The 26,952-nt window shown below is 41.4% G+C and overlaps 11 protein-coding genes across 11 annotated transcripts in view; 5 read left to right on the top strand and 6 right to left on the bottom strand.

The window, feature by feature from the left end:
- The window catches only part of LOC124316246, a 686,332-nt gene that overhangs the window by 511,784 nt on the left and 147,596 nt on the right, over nucleotides 1–26,952 (top strand). The gene's annotated exons all lie outside the window — the stretch shown is intronic.
- Nucleotides 11–771, top strand: LOC124316556. Its single transcript, XM_046782568.1, has 2 exons — nucleotides 11–299; nucleotides 376–771. The coding sequence occupies exons 1-2, from the start codon at nucleotides 86–88 to the stop codon at nucleotides 690–692; spliced, it is 531 nt and encodes a 176-aa protein (XP_046638524.1). The 5' UTR covers nucleotides 11–85; the 3' UTR covers nucleotides 693–771.
- On the top strand, nucleotides 2,008–4,241 carry LOC124316271. The gene is made up of 9 exons (XM_046782116.1): nucleotides 2,008–2,295; nucleotides 2,363–2,521; nucleotides 2,584–2,637; nucleotides 2,706–2,922; nucleotides 2,993–3,120; nucleotides 3,191–3,325; nucleotides 3,403–3,545; nucleotides 3,619–3,892; nucleotides 3,969–4,241. The coding sequence occupies exons 1-9, from the start codon at nucleotides 2,073–2,075 to the stop codon at nucleotides 4,100–4,102; spliced, it is 1,467 nt and encodes a 488-aa protein (XP_046638072.1). The 5' UTR covers nucleotides 2,008–2,072; the 3' UTR covers nucleotides 4,103–4,241.
- Nucleotides 4,363–5,845, bottom strand: LOC124316344 (alpha-(1,3)-fucosyltransferase C-like). The gene is made up of 2 exons (XM_046782236.1): nucleotides 5,647–5,845; nucleotides 4,363–5,562 (listed from the first exon to the last, which is right to left on the bottom strand). Exons 1-2 carry the CDS (start codon nucleotides 5,782–5,784, stop codon nucleotides 4,477–4,479), a joined length of 1,224 nt encoding a protein of 407 aa, XP_046638192.1. The 5' UTR covers nucleotides 5,785–5,845; the 3' UTR covers nucleotides 4,363–4,476.
- LOC124316434 (nucleolin-like) lies at nucleotides 6,115–7,487 on the bottom strand. The gene is made up of 2 exons (XM_046782376.1): nucleotides 7,355–7,487; nucleotides 6,115–7,287 (listed from the first exon to the last, which is right to left on the bottom strand). The coding sequence occupies exons 1-2, from the start codon at nucleotides 7,361–7,363 to the stop codon at nucleotides 6,322–6,324; spliced, it is 975 nt and encodes a 324-aa protein (XP_046638332.1). The 5' UTR covers nucleotides 7,364–7,487; the 3' UTR covers nucleotides 6,115–6,321.
- Nucleotides 7,771–9,513, bottom strand: LOC124316332 (WSC domain-containing protein 1-like). The gene is made up of 5 exons (XM_046782220.1): nucleotides 9,399–9,513; nucleotides 8,812–9,326; nucleotides 8,407–8,706; nucleotides 8,077–8,326; nucleotides 7,771–8,005 (listed from the first exon to the last, which is right to left on the bottom strand). Exons 1-5 carry the CDS (start codon nucleotides 9,422–9,424, stop codon nucleotides 7,849–7,851), a joined length of 1,248 nt encoding a protein of 415 aa, XP_046638176.1. The 5' UTR covers nucleotides 9,425–9,513; the 3' UTR covers nucleotides 7,771–7,848.
- On the bottom strand, nucleotides 9,997–11,338 carry LOC124316393. The gene is made up of 3 exons (XM_046782314.1): nucleotides 10,555–11,338; nucleotides 10,338–10,483; nucleotides 9,997–10,271 (listed from the first exon to the last, which is right to left on the bottom strand). Exons 1-3 carry the CDS (start codon nucleotides 11,294–11,296, stop codon nucleotides 10,086–10,088), a joined length of 1,074 nt encoding a protein of 357 aa, XP_046638270.1. The 5' UTR covers nucleotides 11,297–11,338; the 3' UTR covers nucleotides 9,997–10,085.
- On the top strand, nucleotides 12,778–16,272 carry LOC124316201. Its single transcript, XM_046782004.1, has 14 exons — nucleotides 12,778–13,104; nucleotides 13,281–13,410; nucleotides 13,505–13,615; nucleotides 13,693–13,867; nucleotides 14,016–14,155; nucleotides 14,242–14,387; nucleotides 14,483–14,534; nucleotides 14,621–14,716; nucleotides 14,780–14,863; nucleotides 14,930–14,983; nucleotides 15,059–15,133; nucleotides 15,199–15,303; nucleotides 15,373–15,528; nucleotides 15,587–16,272. Exons 1-14 carry the CDS (start codon nucleotides 13,003–13,005, stop codon nucleotides 16,066–16,068), a joined length of 1,908 nt encoding a protein of 635 aa, XP_046637960.1. The 5' UTR covers nucleotides 12,778–13,002; the 3' UTR covers nucleotides 16,069–16,272.
- LOC124316379 lies at nucleotides 18,237–19,834 on the bottom strand. Its single transcript, XM_046782292.1, has 3 exons — nucleotides 19,001–19,834; nucleotides 18,774–18,919; nucleotides 18,237–18,687 (listed from the first exon to the last, which is right to left on the bottom strand). The coding sequence occupies exons 1-3, from the start codon at nucleotides 19,767–19,769 to the stop codon at nucleotides 18,502–18,504; spliced, it is 1,101 nt and encodes a 366-aa protein (XP_046638248.1). The 5' UTR covers nucleotides 19,770–19,834; the 3' UTR covers nucleotides 18,237–18,501.
- On the top strand, nucleotides 19,994–21,383 carry LOC124316337 (alpha-(1,3)-fucosyltransferase C-like). Its single transcript, XM_046782228.1, has 2 exons — nucleotides 19,994–20,168; nucleotides 20,243–21,383. Exons 1-2 carry the CDS (start codon nucleotides 20,037–20,039, stop codon nucleotides 21,350–21,352), a joined length of 1,242 nt encoding a protein of 413 aa, XP_046638184.1. The 5' UTR covers nucleotides 19,994–20,036; the 3' UTR covers nucleotides 21,353–21,383.
- LOC124316386 lies at nucleotides 22,396–23,806 on the bottom strand. The gene is made up of 4 exons (XM_046782302.1): nucleotides 23,004–23,806; nucleotides 22,792–22,937; nucleotides 22,678–22,691; nucleotides 22,396–22,602 (listed from the first exon to the last, which is right to left on the bottom strand). Exons 1-4 carry the CDS (start codon nucleotides 23,752–23,754, stop codon nucleotides 22,431–22,433), a joined length of 1,083 nt encoding a protein of 360 aa, XP_046638258.1. The 5' UTR covers nucleotides 23,755–23,806; the 3' UTR covers nucleotides 22,396–22,430.

The raw sequence follows: 26,952 nt of genomic DNA, 5'->3' as shown, positions 1-26,952 counted from the left end.
TTTAGGTCTCCGGCGCTCTCTCCGGCCAGTAAAACATCTTCTATAAAGGGGGAAACAGAGCTGCTTGTAGCTTAAACCCGAAAAAATGTTGAGGCTTGGATTGTTTCTTTCCGTTCTATTGATGTTACAGTCTAGGTGCTGCGCAAATTCGGATGAGATTCAAGACGACGAGGAGTCGGAAGTCATCACAAACAGTCATGAAGTAGTCGACTCCTTTCCCAGATCGTACAACGCCGCTCAGCAGTATTATCCTTATTGGCGACAGTGGAATTTCCCTTACTACCAGCCTCGAACTCCACGTATTATTTTGACAAATATTTATTTGTATGTATAAAGAAATATTAAGTCGAACTTTTAATTGCACTTTTTATACAGAAATTCCGTTTGGTGATGGCGAGAGATTGCCCCCTTTGGCCGATCCTCGTTTCGTGTCCAACAGATGCAATCCAATCCAATCCTACACCTATTCGACAACAACATATCCGTGTTACACTACCACCAGTTATATCACATCATTTTATACCTTGACATCAACATCAACAACGACTATTACTGTAACACCTACCTTAGTTTTGCGCGTCGCTGAAACTCCCAGCAGTGATAATCATTCGGATGATTATGACGCAATCGACGCAACCACCGACTATATTTCTGACATTAGTCCGACGACTCCTGTGCCAGAATTTGCTTAAATTATTGAACGATATAAAACGCTGAGCTAGAGTATAATAAATGTTTGGCTTCTTCAAGTAATAAAGACTTTTAAAATTGGTTTTATATTTGGTGAACTTTGGGTGGGTTTTGTTGTTAAAAAAGCCTTTGGATACAAAAAAAAATAATAATAATAAACTGCAGCAGTTCTTGTAATTATGGACCGACGACATGTTGACGATAGCAAAGAAAATACGAATTAGCCTTTTCCATTGCCGCACAAAAATATAAACCAATGATTTTGTGTTCCAAATAAAGGGCGACTATAAAATATATGAATCATATGAATCAATCCTTGGATTGGTTAGAGCATCAACAAACCCAACGAGTATTCCATTCGACTATATAAAACCAACTCTGATTTCGATTCTCATATTAGCAGGAGTATATTTAGTTTTAGTCGAAATATTTCCCAGATAAGGTGATCACAGTCTAGTGACATTGACTTACGCGCTTTCTTACTCCGTAAATGTGTATTACACAGACTCTATAGGCTATATTTAGGCCTGTTTAGTTATGCAGATGTCGAGCACCAAGCCCATAAAACAGATATATAGGATAACGACCAGAAACAGTCATTTGCATTTGAATTTGTGTGTTATCCCAAGTTTAACCTTCATATCTTTTGTTTCAAAGACAGGGAAAATCCCTTTGGTTTATAAGGAACGCATAGCAACAAATAGTTAAAACTATTATAATGTAGGCGTCTTTAGTTTTCTTTTACCGTCCATCTGGTCGGTATAGAAGCCAATAACCGGCGCCATATTCTTCACACCGTCTATATCGTTTAATTTGAATGTATGCAGCTCACGCGGGAAAAACCTTCGGGCAATAACTAAAACGACGACTCTTAATAATAGTCGAGATGATCTTTTTTCTCCTGCCCTCTGACTTTTCAACGAAAAGAAATGCCTTGGTATATATCACGGAAGTGTTCAAATAAGGCGCGCGTCGAGGTATGCATCAGGTCTATGCATCTTTTGAGACTCCGCCAGGTTGCTAACGTATACCTGTGCTGTCCTCCCATAATGACAAACTTGCATATTAGTTTGGCCAAGGTTGTTTGGTCAATAAACTTTCGTCTACTATTCACCGACTCGGATGAATACAGAATAAGAAGCCCACCAGCAGGGCAGAAATACGAAGCGCAGATACAAATGGATGATGTTTCACGATGCTCTCGTACGTATACCACTTAATCTTCTAAAGCTTTAAGGTTATTTTTACCCGGCGGCGAGGTGTTGCGGGCATATATAAGACGGGGCGAAAGTGTACAACAAGTCAGGATTTCAGCGGTCTCCGAACAAGCTGTTCTCATATCTCTGAATAAACTTTGAAAAAACAGCAAAGTAGACAAGAAAATGTCGAAATTGCAGCAACTCATTTTGGCTGTCGTTTTGGTGTTACAAGCCAGCAGCGCTTGGGGCGATGTTAGCGATAACAACATGGGCCTTAAAGTCGCCAGACAAACCCAGTCGATCAATTCCTATTACAATTCCTACAATCCATATAACGCTTGGCGTCCGTGGAATTTCCCGTACTACCCCTACCAGCAGTACTACCAACCGAGTGCTCGAATCCCACGTAATCAAATCTTATTCGTTATATTATTCTTCGAATTTGAGTAACAAATTTTTTTTTTAATTAACAGAAACTTCGACTGATGCGACTTCAACCACAAGCCCGACAAGCCCGGCGGTTATTCCGGCTGTGGAAAGCCAATACGTCGATTTCGGCCTAACCAGTTGCAAATCTGACTGTTCCGAAGAGAGGGGCAATTGTTTAGATCCTGGCATGTGCTCGATGGCAGGTAAAATTTCAATAAATTACACGATTTTAATTACACAATTAAAAATACATCAATTTTTGTAGGCGGCAGAGCCAGTGGAGCGTGCCATAGTAATCCTGGACTCGTCTGTTGCGTCAGTAAGTTCGCAGGATTTGTTTTTCTATAATTGTTGGAATTCTAATCAATTATTTTTCTTGTTAAAAAGGCGTGGTCAACACTTGCCACAGTCATCACGGACCGTGGAGTGGTGACGGCTTGGTCATCCTCAACAACACTTATTGGCAATCGTCTTTGAGGCCGATCGAGCCTTCGTCCAGCTGCACTTTGACCGTCAAGTTGGACTCGAGATTTCCTGATCCGACTCAACCCGTTCCCAATCCACTACCGATTCCATATCCTCAGAAGCCCATCTGTCAAGTTCGGTAAGTTTTCACTTTCCATTTACTGTTATTACATCGTTAGACAAAAATAAGTTCTTTCAAAAAATTTTAGATTGGATTTCCTGGTGTTCTCTATCTCTCAGCCGGATTCGGAATCCGTCTGCAGTGGTGACTATTTCGAAGTATCCGGAGCCACAAACATAGTCCCGACCGTTTGCGGATTCAATGACGGACAGCACAGTAAGTACAGAAGAATTTCTATAACTATTTAAGTTGAGTCAATTTTCGTCAAATGTTATTTGCATTTCAGTGTATCTACATGTGCCCAATTCCGCTTACACGCCCACCGATCTGCAATTGACGTTCAACTTTGGGCCTTCCAGCAGCGAAATTCGTGCCTGGAACATTCTGGTGTCCATGATCCCTTGCAATTCCGGAATTATGGGTAGGCCTACATACAAAGATGCCAAACATCATGACTTGATTAAATCATTATTAGCTAATTATAAATTTTATGTATAGCTCCATCGGATTGCCTCCAGTATTTCACTAGTCGCACGGGAAGTATCAAATCGTTCAACTGGCGTGATGTTGCCGGATCGGCCACTCGCCAGTTGGCCAATCAAGACTACAGCATCTGCTTCCGGACAGTACCAATTATTCAGGTATAAGTTGACGTCATCTTTTTGATAAACGACCAGATGCTTCATATAATCATTTTTTTACAATTATATGCAGAGACAACTATGTCTGACGCCGTGTCAGGTGGTGACAAGTCAAAAGCCGTTTAGTATCAGCACGCCAACTAATACGGCGGCTGCCGCTACGGCCCAAACATTTACCCCCGACGTGAGCCAGTTGGTATCCCTCAACTGCAACAACGACTACCTCGTCGTTCCGGGCGGATTCAACATTGGAAATCCTCCTGCCGTTCTCAACATGGCCTTCGATCGCTACTGCGGAGAGCGACTCAACGCTCTTCCAGGCAGCACCAACTCTACCACCATTTGCAGTAAGTTGAACACGAAGCGCTGAAACATGACATCACCAAGAATTAATACTAATCGATTTTTCTTTCATGTCTTAAGCTACTGCCATGCCCTTCCGGATGCTCTACCGTACGAATCGCGACGAGACGTTGACTGCGCCCACGTCAGATGCGCCCGCTAATTCGATTCCGGTCAACGGCAACCGTGGATTCTGTCTTACTTTCAAAGTTTAATTTAAGGATCATGAGATTTTCTGTCACCAGATTTCTTTGGGTGGAGGTTCCCTATTTTGGTTCTTTAAAAAAAAGGAAACGCAATTGGCACGTAATCTAAAAAAAAAAAGGGCTATCGCAATACAAATATTTGTTTTCAGCGCAACTACAAGCAAATAATTAATTGGCACCAAAATAAAGCGGATCATTAATTGACATCCGGCTCGCGTATTTTCTTCAGGGGTCACTCTATATCTCTTACGCAAGAGACCGCGTGATATGAGTCAGATGGCTATACCGCCGCCAAGTATTCGTCGAGCATACACAATGATTTTGGTCATCAAACACACTTATCCATATTTTATTAATGAATTAAATTCAATCGACTTTTCCAATTAAACAAGGGACGTGGGTGGTGGGAAACATGTCCGGTTTGTAACATTGCCAGCCCACCATGAGGAAATGTCGGGGTAGGATTTCGCTTCCGTCTTCGTGTCGCTCAGTAACCGACACAGTCGGCACATTCCGTCGACGGGCGATGGATCGACGACAAATTTCTGCCTCCAGCGGAAGTAACTCAGGTAGAGCTCGTCGTCGGCCATCAATTTCTTTAGGTAATTCGCCAGACTTTGCGGACTGTCGTAATCCATGGCGTTGATGTAGGATCCGGCCGGAAGGTAAAACGAATAATCGGATCCGCCGTAAACCACCGGCACCGTGTCATACGCCATGGGCCGATACAATTTCTCCGTGACGTAATCGGGGCACAGGGAATTTTCGAAGCTCAGGTAAAATCGATAATGGCGACTGAGCAGGCGGTCGCAGCCGGCCCGATTCTGGCAGCTGTGTCGGCCGTCTCCGCATTTGCCGTAAATATCCACCGGAATGAAACGCGAGAGATTGCGGGCCAGCAATTCACGCCGGCTGTCCGTTTCACAGTTGGAAACGAACCAGGCGACGGCCCTGTTCTTCAGGGTCAGGTCAATTTGAAAGTTAACTGATGAGGAAATTTCTTGAACGACTGAGCGATTTAACCGCGGGAAATTCAAACAGGATGGCGACGGATGGATGCACTTGATCCGCCCGTAGGGGTGGAGATCGACAACATCCGAATCCCGCCGATAAGTCATCGTCCTGTTGAAGTAATTTCTGAACACTGGACGTTGTAACACGTCCAGGTCCGTGTGCGCTGGCGATTCGTACAGGAAGAAGACGAAATTCTGATGAGGAAGTCTCCATTCCGGCGGAGGTAAGTCGCTGTCTTGTAGATCACGACCGTGAAAGATGACGGCGTCGCTTTTATTCAACAAATTTCTGTCGCTCGTCGTGATGCAATTTTCGCTGCAGGTCTGATCGCATTGGGCGAACGACTTTCTGTCGATCCCGAAGCCGAAATTGTTGGCTCCGAAATATTTTGTCCAGTAGAGAATAATTATCTTTTTACCTGGATGTAATTCACATTGGGACACTGTTGACGGAACCTGTTCAACACAAAATTGCGTATAATATAATAAGACGCTAATAATATTTAGCAAATAAAATCTCAGCAGCTGTTTTTATTTTACCTGTCGTAGGGGATAGTTCAAGGAAGCCGGTAGCACGTAACACAAGGTGAAGAGCGCTCCCACGAATATGCTGATGAGCCACAAAGTCCTTGATGGACATGATGAGGATCGCTGTCGCTTTTGCCAAGGCTTCTGCATTTTAGTTCGAATTATTTTCGACCTCTATTTTTCCAACGATCTTGCATCCCTGGCGATTCGATTGAGAATAGAAAGAGGATGTTGTCATATCGCTGGATTGATACGATTGTATGGTATTCCCAAATCGGATTTATCCGGACCGATAACGATGTAATTAATGCAATGGCTCGCGTGTCTTAAAAGACCTAGAAAATATACGTGACTAGTATACGTAAACTATATAAATTGAATAGTTAATAATATGCGATGCCCTGGGGAAAATATTTCCCAAGTCACGTGAACGAGTTCAGCACGGGGTAAAAAATGACAACCATTTTCTTGTGTGCAGACTGCAGAGAAACTTAATTTATTTAAATGAATCAGCCCGATTTGTAGTTAACAAAAATCCAGATCGCAATCACATCAACAAACCAACGACATTCAATTATAGAATTAAAAGAAGAGAAGAGCAAATAAAATTATGTGGGGGGGGGGGGGGAAATGCGGTCGGTGAAAGAGTTTGAGCCATTCAGGTATAGGCTACGGAGTTGGAATAAATCAGCAACAAATGCGAATCCAAAAACACTTGCCGCCGCACCAGCCGCAGCTGACGCATGGAAATCTCATGATTGTCGGACGGAAGGTCGGCCTGATGGACACTAACGGACGACGTTTGATGGGCCTTGGACGGCTCACCAACGGGCGACGACGTCCGGCGCATATGCCAGGATAACGACGACACATCATTTTTGTCTGGATGCGCTTGCGGAGTAGAAAGCGGAAGTTTTTCATCATCCTAGGATCGGCTTGAGCGCTGTCCATACCATCGTCCATGGTGTCCATTTCCGGGGTCTCTTCTTCGTCTTCGTTCATTATTTGTTCGTCAGTTTCCTCTTCTCCATCGTTGGCGAAATTATTCAACTCCTCAAGGTCCAGGTCGTCGTCCATCATAGACATGAGATCCTGGATGACGGCGTCTCTTACGGTCTGGACAACTTTGCGCGGAAATTTCCCGACTGGATCTTCCATCTTCTCGGAATCCTCGGCAACTTTGTCCGTCTTGGCTTCTTCAGCATCCTCTTCGATGCTGGAACGTTTGTACTTCTTGCCGCCGTATTGCATCTTCATCGGCGATGGATATTCCTCCTTTTTGTATTCCTTTTTCATCGGGTATTCTTCCTTCTTCTCGTATTTGGCAGGAGCTTCGTACTTAACTGTGGTGGTAGGAGCTTCGTACTTGGTAGTGGTAGTAGGAGCCTCGTATTTTTGAGTGGTCGTGGTGGTAGGAGCTTCGTACTTTGGAGTGGTGGTGGTGGGAGCTGGAGTCTCATATTTGGCTGGTGCTGGGTAAGCGGCCGGAGCTGGATAAGTCGTAGCCGGAGCTGGATAAGTGGTAGCAGGAGCTGGATAAGTGGCAGGAGCTGGATACTTGGCTGCTGGAACAGCTCCGTACAATATGGAAGGGTCGGCGAACGATGCGCTCAGTGAGGCCAGTCCGCAAAGGACGGCCAATAGGGAAGATGCCTGTCGCAACGCAAACGATTAACATATTAATTCAATTCTATTTTTAAAATTTGAATTGATGGTTTACCTTTGCCATGACGACGGTGATGCGATGGAAGGTGGAAGAAGCTCGTCAATGTGCTGATGACGAAGCTCGTCTGTGTCTTCTTACCGAAATGACGGCCCGTTTTTATACGTGTCAGGTATAATAACCCATCCAGATTGGCGAATGTCTAGGGGATTCCTTGGAATATAAGAACTCATTACGCTCCAATTAATCTTGTTTTTCAGGTGTTTTTATTCAGAAAGGCAGGTGAATGGTATATGATAATAATACCTTTTACTTTTTTTAGACGGCTGGTGTTATAATAATACATTGGCCCCGATATTAGCTGATCAACAGTTCGACGAAATCGATCGTCAACATAAAATGTTGATATACCAACTTGAGTTTAGTTGTTGGAAGATGGCATCATACACATCTCAAGGGAATTTCAAATTAAATCTTAAATGACTTGGTGTATTGTAAAATCGAAATTGGACATGGACGTACGGGAAGTAAAATTAAAACAATCATGGCATTTAACGATAGCCCTCCCATCGCCCATATTGATACATGGGAGTGTAGAAGTCGTACATCTCGACAGGCAAAGGATCGAGTCCTCTATCTTTCAACGCCAATTGGACATTTTGAATGGATTTCAGGATCAGCAAGTGTTGGCTCTCTGTGAAAGGATTCCTGCGCATTTTTCAAAACAAAATTAATTAATAAAAAATATTTAATTTCTAAGTTAATTTTAATGATAATACTTTGGGTAATTCTTTGGACCGGATTCGCTCCGTTTGAAAGAATTATCCTGGTTGTGACGGAGAACGCAATCCAGCCGATCTTTATTCACATCCGGAATCCCGAGCATTTCCGCCATCCGCAACAGTTGCGGCCCCGTGTCCCGGCGCAATTTCTCATAGTAAACGACGCCTCCGCGTTTCAATCCTCGGATCCACACGGTGGCCAGCATCTCCCAACTGGCGACGCTCCGGCTGATAAACTGGTCCCAGGCTAATCAATAATCAAGCCGTTATAATTACAAAACAATCAAAAGGACCGTTCAACTTTAATTTGGTTATGACATAACTCACTGGAAATTCGTCGAGTTCCAATCACAATCGGCCCTGGTCCTTGAGAGAATGCCTCGGCCGGCGCCAGTCCGGCCATGTTCCCACCGAATGCGAAATTGCGATAAGACAAAATAGCTTTGAAAGGGTTGCGAATCACCAGGATGCCATCACCCCTGAAGTGCTCAACTTCTTGATTCAGTCGTTTGTCACTCGACTTGTTGGCCAGCGCCATGTTGTACACCACCGAGAACAGCGAAAGATCGTGAGTTTTCTGCAGCAGAGAGCAATTGCAGTCCTTTTTCAATTCGTAGCTGCTCCCAGCTAATAATAAAGCGATTAGAATAAAATAATTGGCACAACTATGACTATAATTTCAACAGATTTGTAGTGGAAATTTAAATTTAGAATTGGCCAACGTCATTTTACCTTTGGAATTGAAGAGTTCGTCACCAGGGTAAATGGTGTCGACGTAATAGCCAGTCACTCCCATCAAGAGCATCCGCAGCCAAGTGTTTCCACTTCCGGGGAAAGATACAAGAGCTCGAGGTGGAAGGTTTTCCTCCAACAGGTGAACGGTAAATCGATTGCAGAAAGTATCGTTCGACCACAAATCCAGCCAGTTGAGTGTTTTATTCAGATCCATTGACGGGGCTCCAATTCTCGGAAGATTTTTGATTTTCCGGATGCTGGATGAGGACAGAGGAGCTGCGGATGTCGTCAGATTATTCCGTGTCGTTCTAATTGGCAGCACCTTATTTTGTTTCTCCTTTAGCGGTGATTGAAACGACAAATTGTTTTTAGGTGTCATTTCCGTGGGAACATTGATGTTGGATTTAAATGTAGTGCTGGATTTGTGCAGCATTAAATAAAAACAAGCGACAATGGCGAGCGTGGAGAAATGGCGAAAGTTGCGTCGGAAAAAGCCCGGCCGCATCTCGCCGCTAAAATCACAATGAAAATTAAATAAGAAGATTAGTTATAGATTTAAACTTTTACACAGACACTTTACATACAGAAACAGAGCCCTCCATTTTATCATAGGTTAAACTCACTTGACGAATATATCCACAACGATTCGAGACCCAGAGGGAACTAAAGCTGAGTGTGTAATAGCTGATGACGGCTACATTCTACTCTGCTGGTGCGCGCGGTAAAAGATTACCAATAGATGTCGAAATTATATGCGCTAAGAATAGTGTGCTACCTCAGGATATTTAACAAACATGTTAAAGAATGAAACTCTGTCAAACAGGTTTCAAGCGCGCTATTGTTTGACTTTGACTGCGTGAGTGGCCGACTATGACGTAAGTATTTTTTTCACGGCGGTTTAATCTTGACAGTGACAAATCCGTCAAGTCCTTTCGAGCGTTGGGTCTAATTGTTTATTTAATTCATTTGAATACGTCCGAGGATTTTTTCACTTAGCACATAACCGTAAATGAATGAACCGAAACTCCCGAAAAGATTTTAAAAGGACGACGCATTCGACGGCGAAATATTTCAAAGGATTTGGCGCTGAAAAATTATTTGTCGCCATTTGTTTCCTTGTATGTAAGAGTCGCACATTTTATTACACACAAGGAAGGAATTTTTACGACACGTAAATGATATAAGAACGACTGGGTGTTATTTATTGGCACAGAAAAGAATTCAAAGAAAAGAATTGTCAATACATATACAAGCACAACATATGTTATTTATTAACAATATTCCCAATCTTTGTGATCCGGTGGTCGGCAGGCCTCCGGGCATTTTTCCGGATAAAGATCTCCGCCGGCTCCACCCACGTAATATTTGCCAGCGCGTTGGGTGGGAAACGGGAAAACTTTCAGGGGAGCAGTCCGCGTCACATACTCGTTCTGACACTGATACGAATCGTGGGCCATCTGCACAAATAGATATTCAAAATGAAATTGAATTACAAATAATTGAAGAAAGAAATATTTAATTACCACATCGTATTTGGCGGTTGGCCAGAGAATTGTGTCCAATGTGACCTGATATTGCCAGGCGATTTGATTCTGCCCGGCGGGAACCAACGCCCTCATCAATCCTTCAATTAGATCCCTGCGCTGATCCAGTTTAGCTCCCCACATTCCTGCAAAATTAAATCGAATGAAATATTGAACACTAAAATTTAAATCATTTGAATGAGTTGAGATTTCATACCGGCCAATATGATGGCCCCGTGAAATGGATGATCGCGCATAACGTGAAAAGTGTAATTGGATTTCAGCCATTCTGCAACAGCGTCGACTTCTCTCGGCCAGATGATGCTGTCGACATCCCTCGAAATGAACACGTCGACATTTGGATCGAGCATAACCAAATAGCGAAACATTTTCGGGTTGAGTCCCGCAACCAGTACGGGATCGATTGGTGTGGTCGAATTGCCAATGCGCTCAATAAGAAGCGGAACGCTGCACAAGTCGACATGGTGGAATTGACAATAGATATCGCACAGCTGCTGATGGCCGGGTCCCTCTTGATCACGAAAGTTATGATAAATGCGGACAACCCAACCGGGATAATCCCTCTCGGCAGTGAGTGAAATGTTACGTAATAACGAATAATAACGGTCGGCAATGGAAGCGTTTTGGACGTTGCCGTACAGCGTGTAGGTGATGACTTTTTGGTGCATCCCGCGGACGGAAGAGTCGGGACCGCACCACTTGAACGCGTTCGGATCGGGTTGAATGGATTGCACTTGAATTTCTTTGCTGCAGTTGCACAATGGGGAAATGTATGTCGCGTTGACTACGTCAGTACTTTTCTTGCTCGGGATGTGATTCGAATAATTATTCGTGCTGTTCTGCTGCTTCAAAACAAAGAAAACACCAACGAAAAACAGGGCGAAAAATGACAATCTGCGAGACGGTTGCGTCACCAGTTGAATCAATTTGTTTTTCATGGCAGTGTAGAAGAGAAAATGTTTGATCCCTCACTGACTGAATGCCCGATCACATTAAACTGATTCTCGGACTAACTTTATCACTGAACTTTTATATTTTACCTGAATCCCCGAGGAATGGAGGAAAGGTGGAATAGCCCCGGCGACCTGCAATAACCTTCGACGTTTTCAAATCGTTGAACAAATTTTTCCTGGAAAAATATTCGCCCCTTTTCATACCGAACATTTAACTGAGAATTAAAGAATTTCAGGTCAACGGACTTTTTTTTTACTGAGATTATAGTTCTCGGTAAATTTTGATTCTATTACAATATGTGATTGCTCTTTTATTTCACAGCATTTTCCTTTAAATTGTTCAAGACGGTTTAACCTTGGTAGTGACGAATCTGTTAAGTCATTTTTCGAAAGTGTCGAGTTATTAAGTAGGCTATATTTGTTTAATTCATTTGATTATATACGTTCGAGGATTTGTTTCACTTTTGGCACGTAGGCTATAGTGTTGCGGAAATCAAATATTGTTGATGCGATCGGAAACAATTTCCCCTTCTTTCACTCGCTTACGTCATATAATGACCGTGAATTAATTTTTTTCAATATTCTTATGCGATTACTCGTAATTATTATATAGATAACAAAATGTTCAATTTTTCTATAACCTCATTTGGTACGATGGAACTGCTGCTGTCATTCTGTTGTCTTAAAAATATTGGCGACGCTCACCATCTGTAGGAGCGTCAATTTTCTTGCCTCAGGCGACTCGACAGATCAAGTTGCAGACAAGGTCGTTAGTCTGTGTACGTTATACTTATCAGTTAACTTGATCAGCTCTCTTCCTGTTTTTAGCTAACGCACCCAATAACTCGCCCGTTGTAAACAAAGTATAGAGAAAAACTACACACGTCATTAATTCTCATCTTTTGGACAATTCCGTCGCTTTAAGTCCCGTCGGTTTATTCGTGCGAATCCTGCGTGCAAATACAGGGCGGCCAGGATCACCAACAGTTCGACGTCGGCGAAATGAATTTTTTTTTTTTCAGAATCCATGTCCTCCAAGCCACTGCTTTTTTCGAGGCCCATCACAGAGAGAAGTCGAACGCAATTGACATTTTGTCACGGGCGCCATAATACAAGCCGAGGGCCAAAATGATAAGAGAGTGTCAGTGGTCGCGAAAAAGCGAAGACATTCTTCACTCACACATTCTTGTGGGTTTCTTATTTTGCCTGCAGATTCTAATATCTAGAAGAATCTAGATTGAAATTGATAGAAAAAAAAATAATAATATTTAATTTAACTTTTTTTAAAATTTCTTTTCTCGCGGTTTAATGAATAAAAATAAGTTAAAGTAAGCAAAATTCCAAATATAAAACAAACAAAAATTGTTTATCATTGGGTGAAATTTTCCAAGATCAACAAAGGTCTCATCGTCTATAAAGCAAATAAATATTTAGTTCTGCCACTTCAGTCTGAACCTTCAGCAGATCAAGGACATTTTAAATTCTTGATACTGGCGACATCATCGGAAAAACCAATAATCCATTACAACCTCTGACACACACATTGCACAGCTATCGCTAAAAACCAGCAACCAACTGCAGTGGCCGATTCGTGAGCAGACGTGAATTTAGCTTCCGACCGAAAAGATTCGCAATAGAACTTGGATTCATTTTCTTCAACTCAATAGTCGTTTAGTTGTTTGATATAAAATATGTGGCATCTTATGTCGTTAACAATAACTTTTGTCGTGTGTTTCTTGTCGGCGATAAATTGTGTCACAGCTGCTCCAATCAACAATGCCAACGAAGCAGCGGTAAAAAAATTCCGTTTTAAAATTATAATTCCCGGTTTTCGTTAATTTCATTCATGTGCCAATCATTTTAATTCACACTAGCGAAAAATAAGCGCAATAAAGCCAGCGCTCAGAGATCTCTTTTAACAATTATCATTTTTGTTTATTTGCTTGTTCTTTTTCATGTCGTCGTTTAGGATTATCTGGAAAGATTCGGCTATTTGGAACGTGGGCCTCAGGACTCTTCCTATTGGGAAAGTTTTTCAGTTGAATCTTTAAGTGATGCATTCAGAGATTTTCAATCCTTTGCTGGATTGGAGAAAACGGGTAAGGTCATTGTATTTGTTTCTACATTTGCCTTAAGGTCTTTTATGTAAATTGTCGATTACAAAGGAAAAACTTTTTATAAAATGGTTCGAAGGTATACTTGATGAGGCGACGAAGGAACTGATGAATAAACCGCGTTGTGGTGTTCCGGATCGAATTCGCTCCGGTTCTTCCAGCACTCGCCGGAAACGGTTCGCCATTCAAGGTAGGGATGCGCAATATTAAAAATACGTCCTAATGTCTTGTACAAATTTTGAATTTGAACTTTCATTTAAATAATAGAAAGCCATTGGCCTAAGAAAGAATTAACTTATAAAATTAAGAAATACACGCCGGATATGAGCCCATATGACGTCGATCGTGAAATCGCCAGAGCCTTTCAGATGTGGGAGAACGTGACCGATTTGACCTTCTTCCCTATTACAAATCAATCGGCTGTCGTCGACATCGACATCCTGTAACTATAGGCCTATATATTGATTGAATAAATAAATAAATAATTTCCCATTACATGCCATTTTGCTACAAAATGGAACGTTGATATAGAGCACACTTCATTATCATGCACAATTTCATAAATTATAATTATGGGTTGTTTGATTCAGTTTTGCGTCTAGAAAACATGATGAAGATTGCAAGCCCTTTGATGGCCCGGGTGGTACTTTAGCTCACGCTGCCTATCCTATTAATGGAGGTGATGCTCATTTTGATGACGGCGAAACCTGGACACTCGACTCTGGTCAAGGTAAAACGTATATTGATTTGCAATTCATCAATAAGTTTTTATTCCTTCAGTTCCAAATGTTGATCGATTTCTTTGCATCCGCACAGGGACGAATTTATTTCAGGAGGCTACTCACGAGTTCGGCCACTCTTTGGGTCTGGAACACACAGACGTAACCACGGCTGTGATGCATCCTATTCACGAATATAGTTCTGATTTCAAATTAGACAAGGACGACATCGATGGCATTCAGGTAGACATTGCACCAAAATGAAAATTCAACCGTTATAAACTTGATTCAATTGATCGCCCCTCCCCCTGAATGATTCATTTAAAAACGCAATTTAGGAAATGTACGGGAAGAATCAGTTCAGCAGAAAATTGGCGCTTGAATTAAAAGGTATAGGTATCAATAGATAATAAAAGGAAATTTTGAATGTTGATTTTTTTTTAAATTTTTATTAATTTCTTGTCACTGAATTGCAGCCACTGTTGAGCTCTTAAAAACAACCGTGAACAATTTGGAGAAAACGAATACCGAACTAAAAAATGCAAAGAGTGATTTCAATAAAAGATTAAAAGGTATTTATAATAATGATTTGCGAATTGACGAAAACTGAATTTCTAAAGATCTTTCGATTGTAGAATGTACAAGTAGTAAACAGGAGTTGGAGAAAACGAGAGCATATTTCACCAAAACCGTCGATGATTTATCCGCAAAATTAAACGGTAGGCTAATTTTTTGTTTTGAAATTAGATAAAAATTCGAATGTAAAACTTTTTCAATAAATCTAGCCACCGATAAAAAATTGGCAGAAACGACCGGGGAATTGTCAACTGAACTCAAACGTAAATTTTACGTTGAATACAAAATTGAATAACGAGTAGGCCTAATTGTTTTTCGTTTCTTTCTGTTTTCTTTAGTTTGTGTAGCGAATTCGGATCGATTAGGTAAAGAACTAAAAATTGCTGAAGAAAATTTGAAAAAAGATCTGAGAGGTAAAAAATAAATTTTGTTTTATTATTTGAATTTGATTTTATTTAAATTGAATGCAATTATTCAGCAACCTCAAATGATTTGAAAACAACAAAAAGAACTTTGGCCTCAACGAGAACGGAATTGAACAGCACCAAGTCAGCCGTTGAGGATTTGACAACCAAATTAAATGGTAAATTTTAATAAAAATTTAATTTATTGAATAAATTTAAGAATTCAATTCCCCGAACGAATGAAATAGTTAACACTCGATCCAGTGAACTAGTTGACATTGGTAAAATGCCCACCTCGTGTGCGGATATGGAGCGAATGGGACAAAAAGTCAACGGATTCTTTTTGGTAAAAGGATCAAAGAAGATGGAAATGATTTACTGCAACTTTTTTGCCAATCAAAATGGTACGACGAGTTTTAATTTCATTTTTTGTTTATTTGCTTTATTCATTTTTGTTTACAGACAACCAGAAATGGATCGGATACGCCGACGTCAAATCGGCGCCCGTCCATTTCTACGTCCAGAGAAATGATTCATTTAAAACAGAAAACACTCCGATCCCGTTCGATTTGGCGGTGATGAACGAGGGAAACGCCATGAATTTGACATCGGGGAAATTCACGGCCCCGCGACCGGGAATTTATTTTTTCTCTTTCACGGGAGTTGCGCGTCTTGAAGATTCATCTATTGTTTATTTGTCTTCTCGTCTTTATCTGAACGGGAATCGAATCGCGACGAGTTATGTTGAAGAGAGTAACGACCCCGTTTATCAATATAGTCCGTTGACCCTCCAGTCGACGCTGAACTTGAAAAAAGACGATCAAGTCTGGATGCAGATTTCTTATCCTCCCGGTACATCCGGTACGTATTTGTATGATGACGGTTCCCACTCGACCCATTTCACGGGTTTCATGTTGGAGGAGGAAATTGCCGCGTCACTTTGAGGTTCAACTTCATCGGCGACACGAAACATTTTCGACCCAAACATTTTTGTTTCATGTCGACAAGAAAATTTGGGGAGAAAGAGAATTTTAAGGGGGGGGGGGGGATTCGTTCCACTCTAATTCATTTAGGAATAAGAATTTCTTTGCCAAAATTGAACTGTAGATGTAATTATACTTACTGAATACACAAACCTAGTTTCAAAATTCCATCTCCAAAACTCTAGACGTTATAATTTAAAAACCAATTTTGATTGCCAGATTTACAATAAACGGGAGGCCTTGAAATGGGAGAAAATTAATTCGCTTCTAATTCATGCAGGGTTTGGAATTTTCAATTCTTTCTTTTACAGATGAATTCATATTTCGGATCTGCACTCGTCCAGAAAAATTCGCTTTTCTAACTTTAAAAATAAATGTAGAGGACGTGAAAAACTCGATTTGATTGCCAGATATAAAAATTTATTTCATTTCTTATTTGAAAATTTCTCTTGAAATTAACACGAAAATGATGCGTCTACACATCTCGTTTATCTTTAAGGAAGATTTCACAATTTCAATTTTATTTTAATAAATTCAAAATTTCCTTCTCACGGTCGCAGGATGAGAAAAATAAGGGAATGGGAAAAAATTCGTTCGACTCTTATTCATTAAGGGGTAGGAATTTCTTAACAAAAATTGAACTGTAGTATATGCAAATAAACATTTTGAATGCACATAAAAATTTTCAATTTCTATCTGTAAAACTCTAGACGTTACATCAAACACAAAACTGATTTTAATTGCAAGATTGACATAAAATGCAGGGCGGACTTTAAATGGGAGAAAATTCATTCGCTTCTAATTCATTTAGGGTTTGGGACTTTTTCAAAATTTGTTGACAGTTAGCCTACATGCTTATTTTAATTGTGCGTATCTGAAGACAAATTCACGCGTCTGTTTGCAAAATCGAAGGCAGTGGACTTGATAAACTCAATTCGATTGCCAGATTTTTCTAATAGCTAATTAAATTTTTTGAAATTCTGTTTTAAGAAACATCAAACTCTGGGGGGGGGGATTCAACAGTATCTCATCATGCCAGCGTGATTAGATGTATCGGTGCAGATAGACATAACACATTTTTGGGTAAATAAATTTGAATAAAGATTTGAATGAATTTCAATAACTAAAAATTTATTTTCTTTTACACGAAATATTCTAAGTTATCACCGATTGTATATGACAGGTGACAAATTATTATAAACTTGGTGATTGAATTAGTAATTGGATATTTGGGTCAGGATTTAATACGCCAATTTCTAACGATAAATTACAAGACGATAAATATTGATATATAATTGATTAATTATAATCAGGGTCGATTTTTATTATTATTTATTCTTTATCCTCCGGGTAGGTCGCGTCCCGATAGGCCGTCCACTTTTGAACGTTGGGCAGAGCTTTGACGCGATCGATCAAGGCTTTTAAACGTGGCGCCGCTTTCAAGAAGGCGCTGCCAAATTTCACTTCGAGGAAATCGGCTTCACCTGTCACACCGGAAGTTCCCGGTGACCTGCTTTTATCTTCTAAATTGGTTCATGTGTTTCTATGTTTTCGTTTGTTTATCTTGTATTTTATGGGTGAACTGTTTCCTTTTATTTATAACAAATGCCAACAGCGCACAAACAACACGGCCCTCCCCCCCTGATGTTCTGTATATTGACCCGATTTTTAAGAGAAACTTTCGGGAAATCAAATTCTAACCCGTGGAAAGTTTTTCTTTGTCAGGTATACATATAAACCTCTTGGGCACCTTCACATCCTCACTCACATCTAACGTAAATCGAACTAGTACATATCGGTTTCTAGTATATTATGATCCTTCCCGCCTATAGTTACACTCATCTGTTCATCTATAGGAAAAGGCCAGCAGTATTGCGGTTATCTGCCTCTGACCTTTCAGACGATTTGCCAGACACAGTATAGGATTGGCCTGTAACCTATAACACAAACATGTTATTGTTGTTCGCGGATGCAGCTAGGCTATTACAATATGTGAATGCTCTTTTATTTCACAGCATTTTCCTTTAAATTTTTCAAGACGGTTTAACCTTGGCAGTGACGAATCTGTTAAGTCATTTTTCGAGTGTCGAGTTGAGTATATTTGTTTAATTCATTTGATTATACGTTCGAGGATTTGTTTCAATTTTAGCACGTAAACGTTAATGAATAAGCCGTCACAGCAACCACTCCCAAAGAAATAAAAATTATAATGCATTCTTTACGACGAATGCAATATTACATCAAGGACGAATCAGCAGTTTATTTCTTCACGTTAATTCTCTTTTTACGTTGCGATGCACAGAAAAGGTCTGCCTCTTTTATTTATTTTTTATTGACACATCAAATAATTCAAGGACAAGAACTGTCGATACAAACAAGAATAACAGATGCTATTTAACAATATTCCCAATCTTTGTGGTCTGGCGGTCGACAGGCCTCTGGGCATTTATCCGGATAAAGATCTCCACCGGCTCCACCCACGTAATATCTGCCAGCGCGTTGGGTGGGGAACGGAAAGACTTTCAGTGGAGAAGTCCGCGTCAGGTGCTCGTTCTGACATTGATAAGCATCGTGAGCCATCTGCTCAAATAGATATTCAAAATGAAATTGATTTTTTAAATAAATAATTATTACATGAAGAATTAAGAATTAATTATCAGACGTACCACATCATATTTCGCTGCTGGCCAAACAATTGTGTCCAATGAGGCCTGATCCTGCCAGCCGATTTGATTCTGCCCGGCTAGCACCAACGCTCTCATCAATCCTTCAATTAAATCCCTGCGCTGAATCAGTTTAGCTCCCCACATTCCTGCAACATGGAACATTAAATCAAATGGAATATTGGACACCCACAAAATTACAATCATGCAAATAAGATGAAATTTAATACCGGCTAATATGATGGACCCGTGGAATTTATGATCGCGCATAACATGGAAAGTATAATTGGATTTAAGCCATTCGGCAACAGCGTCGACTTCTCTCGGCCAGATGATGCTGTCGACATCCCTCGAAATGAAAACGTCAACATTTGGATCGAGCATAACCAAATAGCGGAACATTTTCGGGTTGAGTCCCGCAACCAGTGCGGGATCGATGGGGATCGTTTGATTCCCGATACGCTCAACAAGAAGCGGAACGCTACACAAGTCGACATTGTGGAATCGACAATAAATATCACACAATTGATCGTGAGCTTCTCTTTCAGGTCCGCCTCGGTCCCGAATGTTGTGGTAAATGCGGACAACCCAATCGGGATAATGCCTTTCGGCCGTGAGTGAAATGTTACGTAATAAGGAATAATAACGCTTGGCGACGGAAGCGTTGTGGACGTTGCCGTACAACGTGTAGGTGATGACTTTTTGGTGCATTCCGCGCACGGAAGAGTCGGGACTGCACCATTTGAAAGAGTTCGGATCGGGTTGAATCGATTGCACTGGAATTTCTTTGCCGCAATTGCACAACGGTGAAATGTAATTGGAAGTTACTTCTTCCGTCTCGTTGATTACGTCAGGTCTTCTCTTGCACGGGATGCGATTGGAATAATTATTTGCGTGACTCGACTGCTTCCAAACGAAGATGACACCAACGAAAAACAACGTGAAAAACGACAAACTGCGGGATTGGTGCGTCACAAGTTGAATCAGTTGGTTTTTCATTGTTAAGTTTCCCAGGAAATAGAAGAGAAATGTTTTATCCCGCACTGACTGAATGCGCGATCACTTTTAAAGGCTGGTACGGACTAGCGTGATCACCAGGCATTTTTCTTTTTCTTTTCCCGGTGGGTTAGCGTGAATAGAATAGCCCCGGGGATTTAAAAAGAGTCTATATGAGCACCCCGATGGACGAAACAATTTTTCAGTTTTCTCTGCGATTGTTCAGAGTCGCTCATGTTTTATTTCGATCGTCGACTAAATGTTTAAGCAATGCTACCTGCCAATCAAATGACACGTTGGCTGGTCGGAGGTTTCATCGGGACAATTCTGGTCGCCTGTTATCAACTTAGCGGTTACTTGGATCAGCAGCTACTCAATTATAAGCATTTCTTTCATAGTCAGGTATTAGAATAAGCCAAACCCGTCACTGATTACATTATTTTAAAATAAAATGCGCATAATGAATAAAAACACAGGTTATTTATGGAAATTCGTTGACACCGTCGTCCGGATGTGAAGCACAAAATGGCAAAAAGTCAATCATATTATATTGGACTAAATACTACGATGAAGTTGATTTTGGAAATGCCGGGCTCGGAGGGAAACCATTCGCTCACTGCGGTGACGATGGCGGGTGTCTGGCGACAACCGATCGAGGTCTGCTGAACGACAGCGACGCCGTCATCTTCCAGGCACGCAGCATCAATCTCAGTGACTTGCCTAAATGGAGGCGGCCTCAACAACATTTCATCTTCTTTGAAGTCGAATCACCCGCACACGTCTACAAGTTTAAAGATTCGTTCTTTCGGGACTATTTCAACCGAACCATGACGTATCGGCGTGACTCTGACGTCGTCTATCTCCAAACTCACGGACGATTGAGGTGCATCAACGAGTCATCGTCCTGCGTCGACTTCCCGCTGGCCGCCAAATCCAACATTCAAATCGATTCCGATCCGGCGGATCGATTCCCCGTCAATCTGACGCTGAAAAACCGAACGGCCGCTTGGTTCGTTTCCAACTGCCATTCCGACGGAGTTGGGGGATCGTGGCGTGAATATCTGGTGCGCAATTTGTCTCAATTCATTCCGGTGGACATTTACGGCGGATGCGCTACGGAGGAAGCGAAGAAATGTCCCAATCGACCCGCTTGCAACCCGATGCTCGGTCAATATTATCGGTTCTATTTGTGTTTCGAAAATTCACTGTGTCCGGATTACGTCACGGAGAAATGCTACCGACCGCTGGCGTACGACACGGTGCCAGTGGTTTACGGCGGATCCGATTATTCCCTATTTTTTCCGGCCGGATCCTACATCAACGCCTTGGATTTCGACAGTCCCGAGAGTTTGGCGAATTATCTCAAGAAATTGATGACCGACGACGAGCTCTACCTGAGTTACTTCCGCTGGAGACGGAAGTATGTGGTCGATCTGGCACCTAAAGATTCGTGGTGTCAGCTGTGTCGGATGCTGAGAGATCCGGAAACGAAATCTAAAACTTACGATATTGCACCTTGGTGGTCTGGCGAATTGATCAACCACACCTGTTTGTTATCGCCGCCCAAATCTCTTGTTTTTACTTAATGCAGATAATAATTATATTGATTTTTTTAATTTAATTGAAATACAACACATTTAATGCGGCTATAAACAAACTTTATTGCACATCAAATGAATTAACATATTGCCGAGTCAGCCACAAATTCCCTTGAGTAAATTAAAAAGTGCATTAGCATCTATAAATCTGATGAGAGACGATAACATCAAATCGTCTATTATATCAAATGGTTTCCAGCCAGATGCGATCGGCTGACGTTCAGTGTTCACCACATATTCGTTTTCTTCGTTTATTTGTTTTTGGTCGTCTTTGTCGGAAGGGGAATTCAGACGCAACAGCTGTATACTATAAGTTTCGTGGGGGTGACTGTATCAGTGCCAACAGGTTTCCAATCCATCTGCTGTACCTTTTCTTCCGGTTATACATTTATGTGCAGGGGGAAAGAGATTGCTGTGTTAAGACGGACGACAGATCGGCAGGTATTACTTCCGAGTCTACCATCTGCTACAGCACAACATTTTATATTCCAGAGATAAAACTGAGATTGAAATTTAAAAAAATAGCTAATAATCAAAACCGACAAATTCCAGGGAGAAGGTTTCAAGGTGATCAGTATCTCTTATTTTATGGCAAATATTTATTTTTGTAAGAAGTTCCTCTTTAAAGTCTTTATAGCTGAGAGTATCGGTAGGATTATTTTATAACACAGCACTGGCCAACAAGTTGAGGAATTCTGGCGATATGCTTGGTAATTTGCATCCTTGCAAATCCATTCAAACGAAGCGATTACGGTCCAAAGAGTTATCCAAAATACCTAACGTTCAATACACACCTATCACTCACGTTTTACGGCTTTAGTGGAATTTCTTCCCCTTCGGCCAGATGTAAAATTTGAAGGTCAACAGCGAATTTCAAACAGTTGTCATGTCGCTAATAAAATTCAATTTCACTGATACTTTCAATTTTTTAGACTCTTATTTTCATTTGTGAATATTTGGCCATAAACATTCATGTACTGCCGGATAGAATATTGAGATAGATTTATTTAATTCATATTGATAAACGACATTTAATTTGACTCCGAAAAGTTACAATGAATTATTTTTAACAATATTCCCAGTCCTGGTGATCAGGAGGACGGCAATCGATCGGACAAATTTCGGGATATAATTCGTGACCGGCACCTCCGATGTAATATCTTCCGTTTCGTTTGGTGGGGAAGGGAAACACCTTCAGCACGCTCGTCTTAACGATGTACGGATTCTGGCAGTGGTAACTGTAACATACCAGCAATAATAGGATAGGCCTGTATGAAATTTAATGCTATAAAGAATAATGCAAAAATAAATACCTATCGTGGGCCATCTGATCCGAATTTACCCGAATAAAATCATTAATTATATAATTAAACCATAAAAATCAAGACCAAATTAGTTATCTTATATTTAATTAATTAATTAATTACCACATCATATTTCGCTACAGGCCAAACAATTCGATCCAGAGAGGCTTGATCCTGATGGCCAATGATATTTTGTCCGGATAGAATTAAAGCTCTCGCCAAGCCTTCGACCAGATCCCTACGCTGATCCAGTTTCACCCCAAACATTCCTTTTGGCCATCCAATCAAAATATAATTACAACTGCTCTTACATCATTAATTTGAAAATAGATTACCTGCTAGGATAATTGAGCCATGTCCTTTGTGATCCCTCATCAAATGAAAGGTGTAATTGGACGGTAGCCACTGCCGGACAGCGTCCACTTCTCGTTGGAAGATGAGACTATCGACATCCCTCGAAATGAACAAGTCGACATTGGGATCGAGCATAACTAAATAGCGGTACATTCTCGGGTTGAGTCCCCGGATGAGAACCGGATCGATGGGCGTCGTCGAATTATCGCCAATCCGGTCGGCCAATTCCGGAACGCTGCACAAGTCGACGTTGGGATAGCGGCAATAGACGTTGCATAATTGGCGATAACCTTCGCTGTCGGGGTCGTCGACGACGTTGTGGTAGATGCGGATGACGTAACCCGGATACTGTTTCTCCACCGTCAAGGAAATGTTCCTCAAATTGGAATAGTAGCGCCGGAATACGGAAGCGTTGTGGGCGTTGCCGAACAGAGCGTACGTCACGATCCGTTGGTGATGGCCTCTCGCAGAAGATTCGGTGCTGCACCACTGGAAAGCGTCCGGCTCTGCCGTTTCGTTGGATTTAATTGGAATTTTCTTTCCGCAATTGCAGAGGGATGAAACGTAATAGTCTTCCTCTTGCAGGTCGTCGGCGGAGCATTCCGGCATCAACTCGTTTTCTTCGAACGAAACATTTTTCACGACTAATCCGAACGAAGCGATGGCCAGTAAGATAAGCGTGAGTCGAGCGTTGTGGCGGTTGAATAACTGTTGTAAAGACTTGGGAAACATTGTGACTTGTGTTTTACGTGAGCCGTTGACTTTCACTTCCAGCTCTGCTGGCGTCTGCTAGTCGACTGCCAGTTTAGACTTACATAGGCAACTTGTGACAGGGCGGAAGCCAGTCAAAATTTTATTAGAGAAATAAAATTTCTGGTGAACAGATCTCTATCAATTATTGCGATTAATAAAGTCAAATTATGCGATTAATTGAAAAGAGGCGCGCAATATCAATCAAAAATTTTTGCGTGAATGATTCAAATTACTAATATCAGATTCCCGAGTACATATGCATTGTATAACTACATGATCCATATCCCTTATTATGATTATGATTTATATTACGTTGAAACATTTATGCTCGCTCTGCGATTAACCAGTTTGATTAAAGACAAGAGATTTGGGTGGTGAGTACATGCAGGTGTGGTTGATGGTCTCGCCTGTAGCCACCAGGTTTTGTATTTTTTTTAACTTGACGAGATTCGACAAAAATGATTGGGATTTTTTGAATATGTATATTCACTATTAACTTATACAGTTGAAATGTTCATACATAGTTCAAACGATATGGGAAACGACCCAGATATTGGCGGGCCTTTAATAGGACTCTTTAAATTGAAGAATAGAGTTAAGAGAATTGGATCAGAAGATAATGCATGGTCAAAGAAGAACAGGCAAACATGCATGCATCATTGATAATAGGGGAAAACGGGTCCTGCTTTACTGGGCGAACTGTAGAATTTGGAATTATACCAAGTCAATTCAAATCCGATAAAGTCCGGCCTGTTTCCGAGAATGTTGATCGCCCGTTTGAGCCCCGGATTGATCCGCGAACTGAAACGAATGAATCCTCCTGCAACCTGCTTATCATTACTTTTAGTACCGGCAGAACCGGAAGAAGGGCGGTCCATTGATTCCAGATCTTGAAGGATGCGGATTCGTTTCTGATAATTCTCCAGCGAATCTCCGGCGCTGAAATGGATTTCGACGGCCAGCTGCTCGACTTTGTCCGCCAGAAAACCGGACTGCAGCATTTGCGGGAGGACTTCCCATTCGTAGTACTCGATGTCCATTTTGAAGACGTCGACGAGCGTCGACCTACCGTGGTAATCGCCCAGCATCTCGTAGATGGACGAAGCTGTCTTCATTTTCCATCCATTTGGGCTCTGTCCGTCCTCTTTGGCCAGTCCAAGATTGAAGAAATGGATTTTATCCGTCCGGTTGTGATCCTTGGCGCCCATGGACGGATCGAATGAGTAAACGTGACAGCCGAACTGGGCCATATCCTCGTCGAACGTCCACTGATTGTTGATGCCGAACGAGTAGACGAGGCAATTATTGAAGACGGGCGCAATAAACTGGTCAAGGCAGATGAGTTTTTGACCGTCTGGATAGGCGACTCCTCCAGGATTGCCCAATCTGATCATCACAAAGCCGAAATCGACGGGCAACTGACAAGCCGCGCAGTTGGTCCAGTGCAAATAATGGAACACCTCTTCCGGCGACATGAACTCGGCCGGTTTTTGGCCAGCCATTATTAGACTTTGCAGCATCGGAACTCGTAACAAAATCTGCTGCCGGAAAGGCGAGTAGACCACAAAAACAATCACCGACAGACCCACACAAGCAACGGCGTAGAGGGTAAGACGCAGGGCTAAATTGCGCGAACGGAATAGTTTGATGCGGCGATCTTCCAGGAGGTGACCCATCCTAGTGTACATGTAAGCGGAAATTTTCGTGGAGTTGTATGTTGGATCGCCAGTTTTCAAGCGACTGCCGATGGACAGACACTGGCTGAGACTTGAGAGTATAAAGTAAAAAGACTTTGGTGTTTTTCCTATAGAGGGCTTCTATACTTACGCAAGGATGCCCTCCAGGCAAATAATGCACGTTCAAACAGATGTGAATATGCTGTTTGTTCAGCTGGAAATTTCAATCAAACCGTTAAAATCTCCGAACAAGAATAAAACTCGATTGCTGAGTTACCGAGGCTAAAAATAGCTGAGCAGACGATCACCAGATTATTCCTCAATGAGTTTTAATTGTTTATAAATCGTGCAAATTTAGACTGTGGTAGGGGGGCTCAGTTTAACTTGATGAGACGAACTATTCTGTCAAGCGCGGGTGAAAAAACGTTTTTGTAGTTATTGTGATGGTTTGAATTTGGCGGGGAGGGGTCGATTTTTAATTGTATCGATATCTTACTAAGCATGGCTAATTAGAATATTAGTGTCGTCTGCTTCTGCATTCGTTCTGTTATCTGTTCACCGGTTTGATTTTTTTAAAAAGAAACGAAGTTTAGTAAAATTATAAAGAAAACGGAACATCTCTTTTTTTGGAAACGTACGTGGCTGGACGTAAAATCAGACAAGAAATAAAATTATAAAAAATGTGGTCGTCGTGTGAACTCGTTTTGGTGTTGGTGTCATAGCTACCATGCCTTTCTAATCCATGATTTGGCAATCAGCAGGTAAATAAAACTACCTTAAAACTAAGAATGTAAATAGAATGATTATGGGAGCTTAAATAGAAGAGCTAAACCTGTTCCAGATTTGTAAAATATTAGTTCCTGACTATGGCATTTGTTGTGTAAGCCCTTGTCAATGCTGAATGACAGTTTGTTTGCACTATGTAACCTTTTCCTTTGTGCATTGATTACAGGCCAGAGCCAGCCAACTTAATCACAAGATATTCTTGTGCTGGTATGGATGAAAGTCATCATGTCATCAAGTCATCAGCAATTATCCCAGTATCTGTATCAAATCGGGTAATGATTTGAGTTACTTTTATTCCAGTTGTGACCTGCTAGATATATATTAGTGATGCATAGCTTGCATAAATGCAGCGTATTACATGGCAACCTTGAATTCTCTTGTTATTAACAATTTTGGTTCTCACTGTTATTTTCAGCTTGTCCTTACTTCGTAGTCTGTGCTTGTTGTTTCTGCAAACTTTAACCCATTTGTTATTTTCTATTTAGATAAACAGCATCCCGTTTGAGAAACTACCGATGCCAGTCGAATTACGTCTCTCTTCTTCCCCCTTCTTGAAATGTCCTCGTGTACGCCCATGCTGTGAGTGTGGGTGTATTCACAAAGACCCCCTTTTCCTTATGCCGACTGGTGTACTACTCAACTATATTCTGCGAATGGAGCACCCGTGGATGCCTGGCTGTATTCCTAGGCTTAAAGGTAGGGAAAATGTATTTCT

This window comes from Daphnia pulicaria, chromosome 12 (genome assembly GCF_021234035.1).
Source record: "Daphnia pulicaria isolate SC F1-1A chromosome 12, SC_F0-13Bv2, whole genome shotgun sequence".
Taxonomy (NCBI): Eukaryota; Metazoa; Arthropoda; class Branchiopoda; order Diplostraca; family Daphniidae; genus Daphnia; species Daphnia pulicaria.
This window is presented reverse-complemented; position numbering and strand designations above follow the sequence as displayed.

Bases quoted from the DNA above. Each gene is read 5' to 3' on its own strand.
- LOC124316201 (XM_046782004.1), top strand. From the start codon at position 13,003: ATGTGGCATCTTATGTCGTTAACAATAACTTTTGTCGTGTGTTTCTTG. The intron at 14,156-14,241 runs GTAAAACGTATA...GCATCCGCACAG, and splicing joins GACACTCGACTCTGGTCAAG to GGACGAATTTATTTCAGGAG. The intron at 15,529-15,586 runs GTACGACGAGTT...TTTTGTTTACAG, and splicing joins CTTTTTTGCCAATCAAAATG to ACAACCAGAAATGGATCGGA.
- LOC124316393 (XM_046782314.1), bottom strand. From the start codon at position 11,296: ATGAAAAACAAATTGATTCAACTGGTGACGCAACCGTCTCGCAGATTG. The intron at 10,484-10,554 runs GTATGAAATCTC...TTAATTTTGCAG, and splicing joins CGGGGCCATCATATTGGCCG to GAATGTGGGGAGCTAAACTG. The intron at 10,272-10,337 runs GTAATTAAATAT...CTATTTGTGCAG, and splicing joins CAACCGCCAAATACGATGTG to ATGGCCCACGATTCGTATCA.
- LOC124316332 (XM_046782220.1), bottom strand. From the start codon at position 9,424: ATGATAAAATGGAGGGCTCTGTTTCT. The intron at 8,707-8,811 runs GTAAAATGACGT...CTTTATTATTAG, and splicing joins CGAACTCTTCAATTCCAAAG to CTGGGAGCAGCTACGAATTG. The intron at 8,327-8,406 runs GTGAGTTATGTC...ATTATTGATTAG, and splicing joins TGGAACTCGACGAATTTCCA to CCTGGGACCAGTTTATCAGC.
- LOC124316337 (XM_046782228.1), top strand. From the start codon at position 20,037: ATGCTACCTGCCAATCAAATGACACGTTGGCTGGTCGGAGGTTTCATC. The intron at 20,169-20,242 runs GTATTAGAATAA...ATAAAAACACAG, and splicing joins AGCATTTCTTTCATAGTCAG to GTTATTTATGGAAATTCGTT.
- LOC124316344 (XM_046782236.1), bottom strand. From the start codon at position 5,784: ATGCAGAAGCCTTGGCAAAAGCGACAGCGATCCTCATCATGTCCATCA. The intron at 5,563-5,646 runs GTAAAATAAAAA...TGTGTTGAACAG, and splicing joins TGAACTATCCCCTACGACAG to GTTCCGTCAACAGTGTCCCA.
- LOC124316556 (XM_046782568.1), top strand. From the start codon at position 86: ATGTTGAGGCTTGGATTGTTTCTTTCCGTTCTATTGATGTTACAGTCT. The intron at 300-375 runs GTATTATTTTGA...CTTTTTATACAG, and splicing joins CTACCAGCCTCGAACTCCAC to AAATTCCGTTTGGTGATGGC.
- LOC124316379 (XM_046782292.1), bottom strand. From the start codon at position 19,769: ATGAAAAACCAACTGATTCAACTTGTGACGCACCAATCCCGCAGTTTG. The intron at 18,920-19,000 runs GTATTAAATTTC...TCCATGTTGCAG, and splicing joins CGGGTCCATCATATTAGCCG to GAATGTGGGGAGCTAAACTG. The intron at 18,688-18,773 runs GTACGTCTGATA...CTATTTGAGCAG, and splicing joins CAGCAGCGAAATATGATGTG to ATGGCTCACGATGCTTATCA.
- LOC124316386 (XM_046782302.1), bottom strand. From the start codon at position 23,754: ATGTTTCCCAAGTCTTTACAACAGTTATTCAACCGCCACAACGCTCGA. The intron at 22,938-23,003 runs GTAATCTATTTT...GATGGCCAAAAG, and splicing joins TGGCTCAATTATCCTAGCAG to GAATGTTTGGGGTGAAACTG.
- LOC124316271 (XM_046782116.1), top strand. From the start codon at position 2,073: ATGTCGAAATTGCAGCAACTCATTTTGGCTGTCGTTTTGGTGTTACAA. The intron at 2,296-2,362 runs GTAATCAAATCT...TTTAATTAACAG, and splicing joins ACCGAGTGCTCGAATCCCAC to AAACTTCGACTGATGCGACT. The intron at 3,546-3,618 runs GTATAAGTTGAC...AATTATATGCAG, and splicing joins GGACAGTACCAATTATTCAG to AGACAACTATGTCTGACGCC.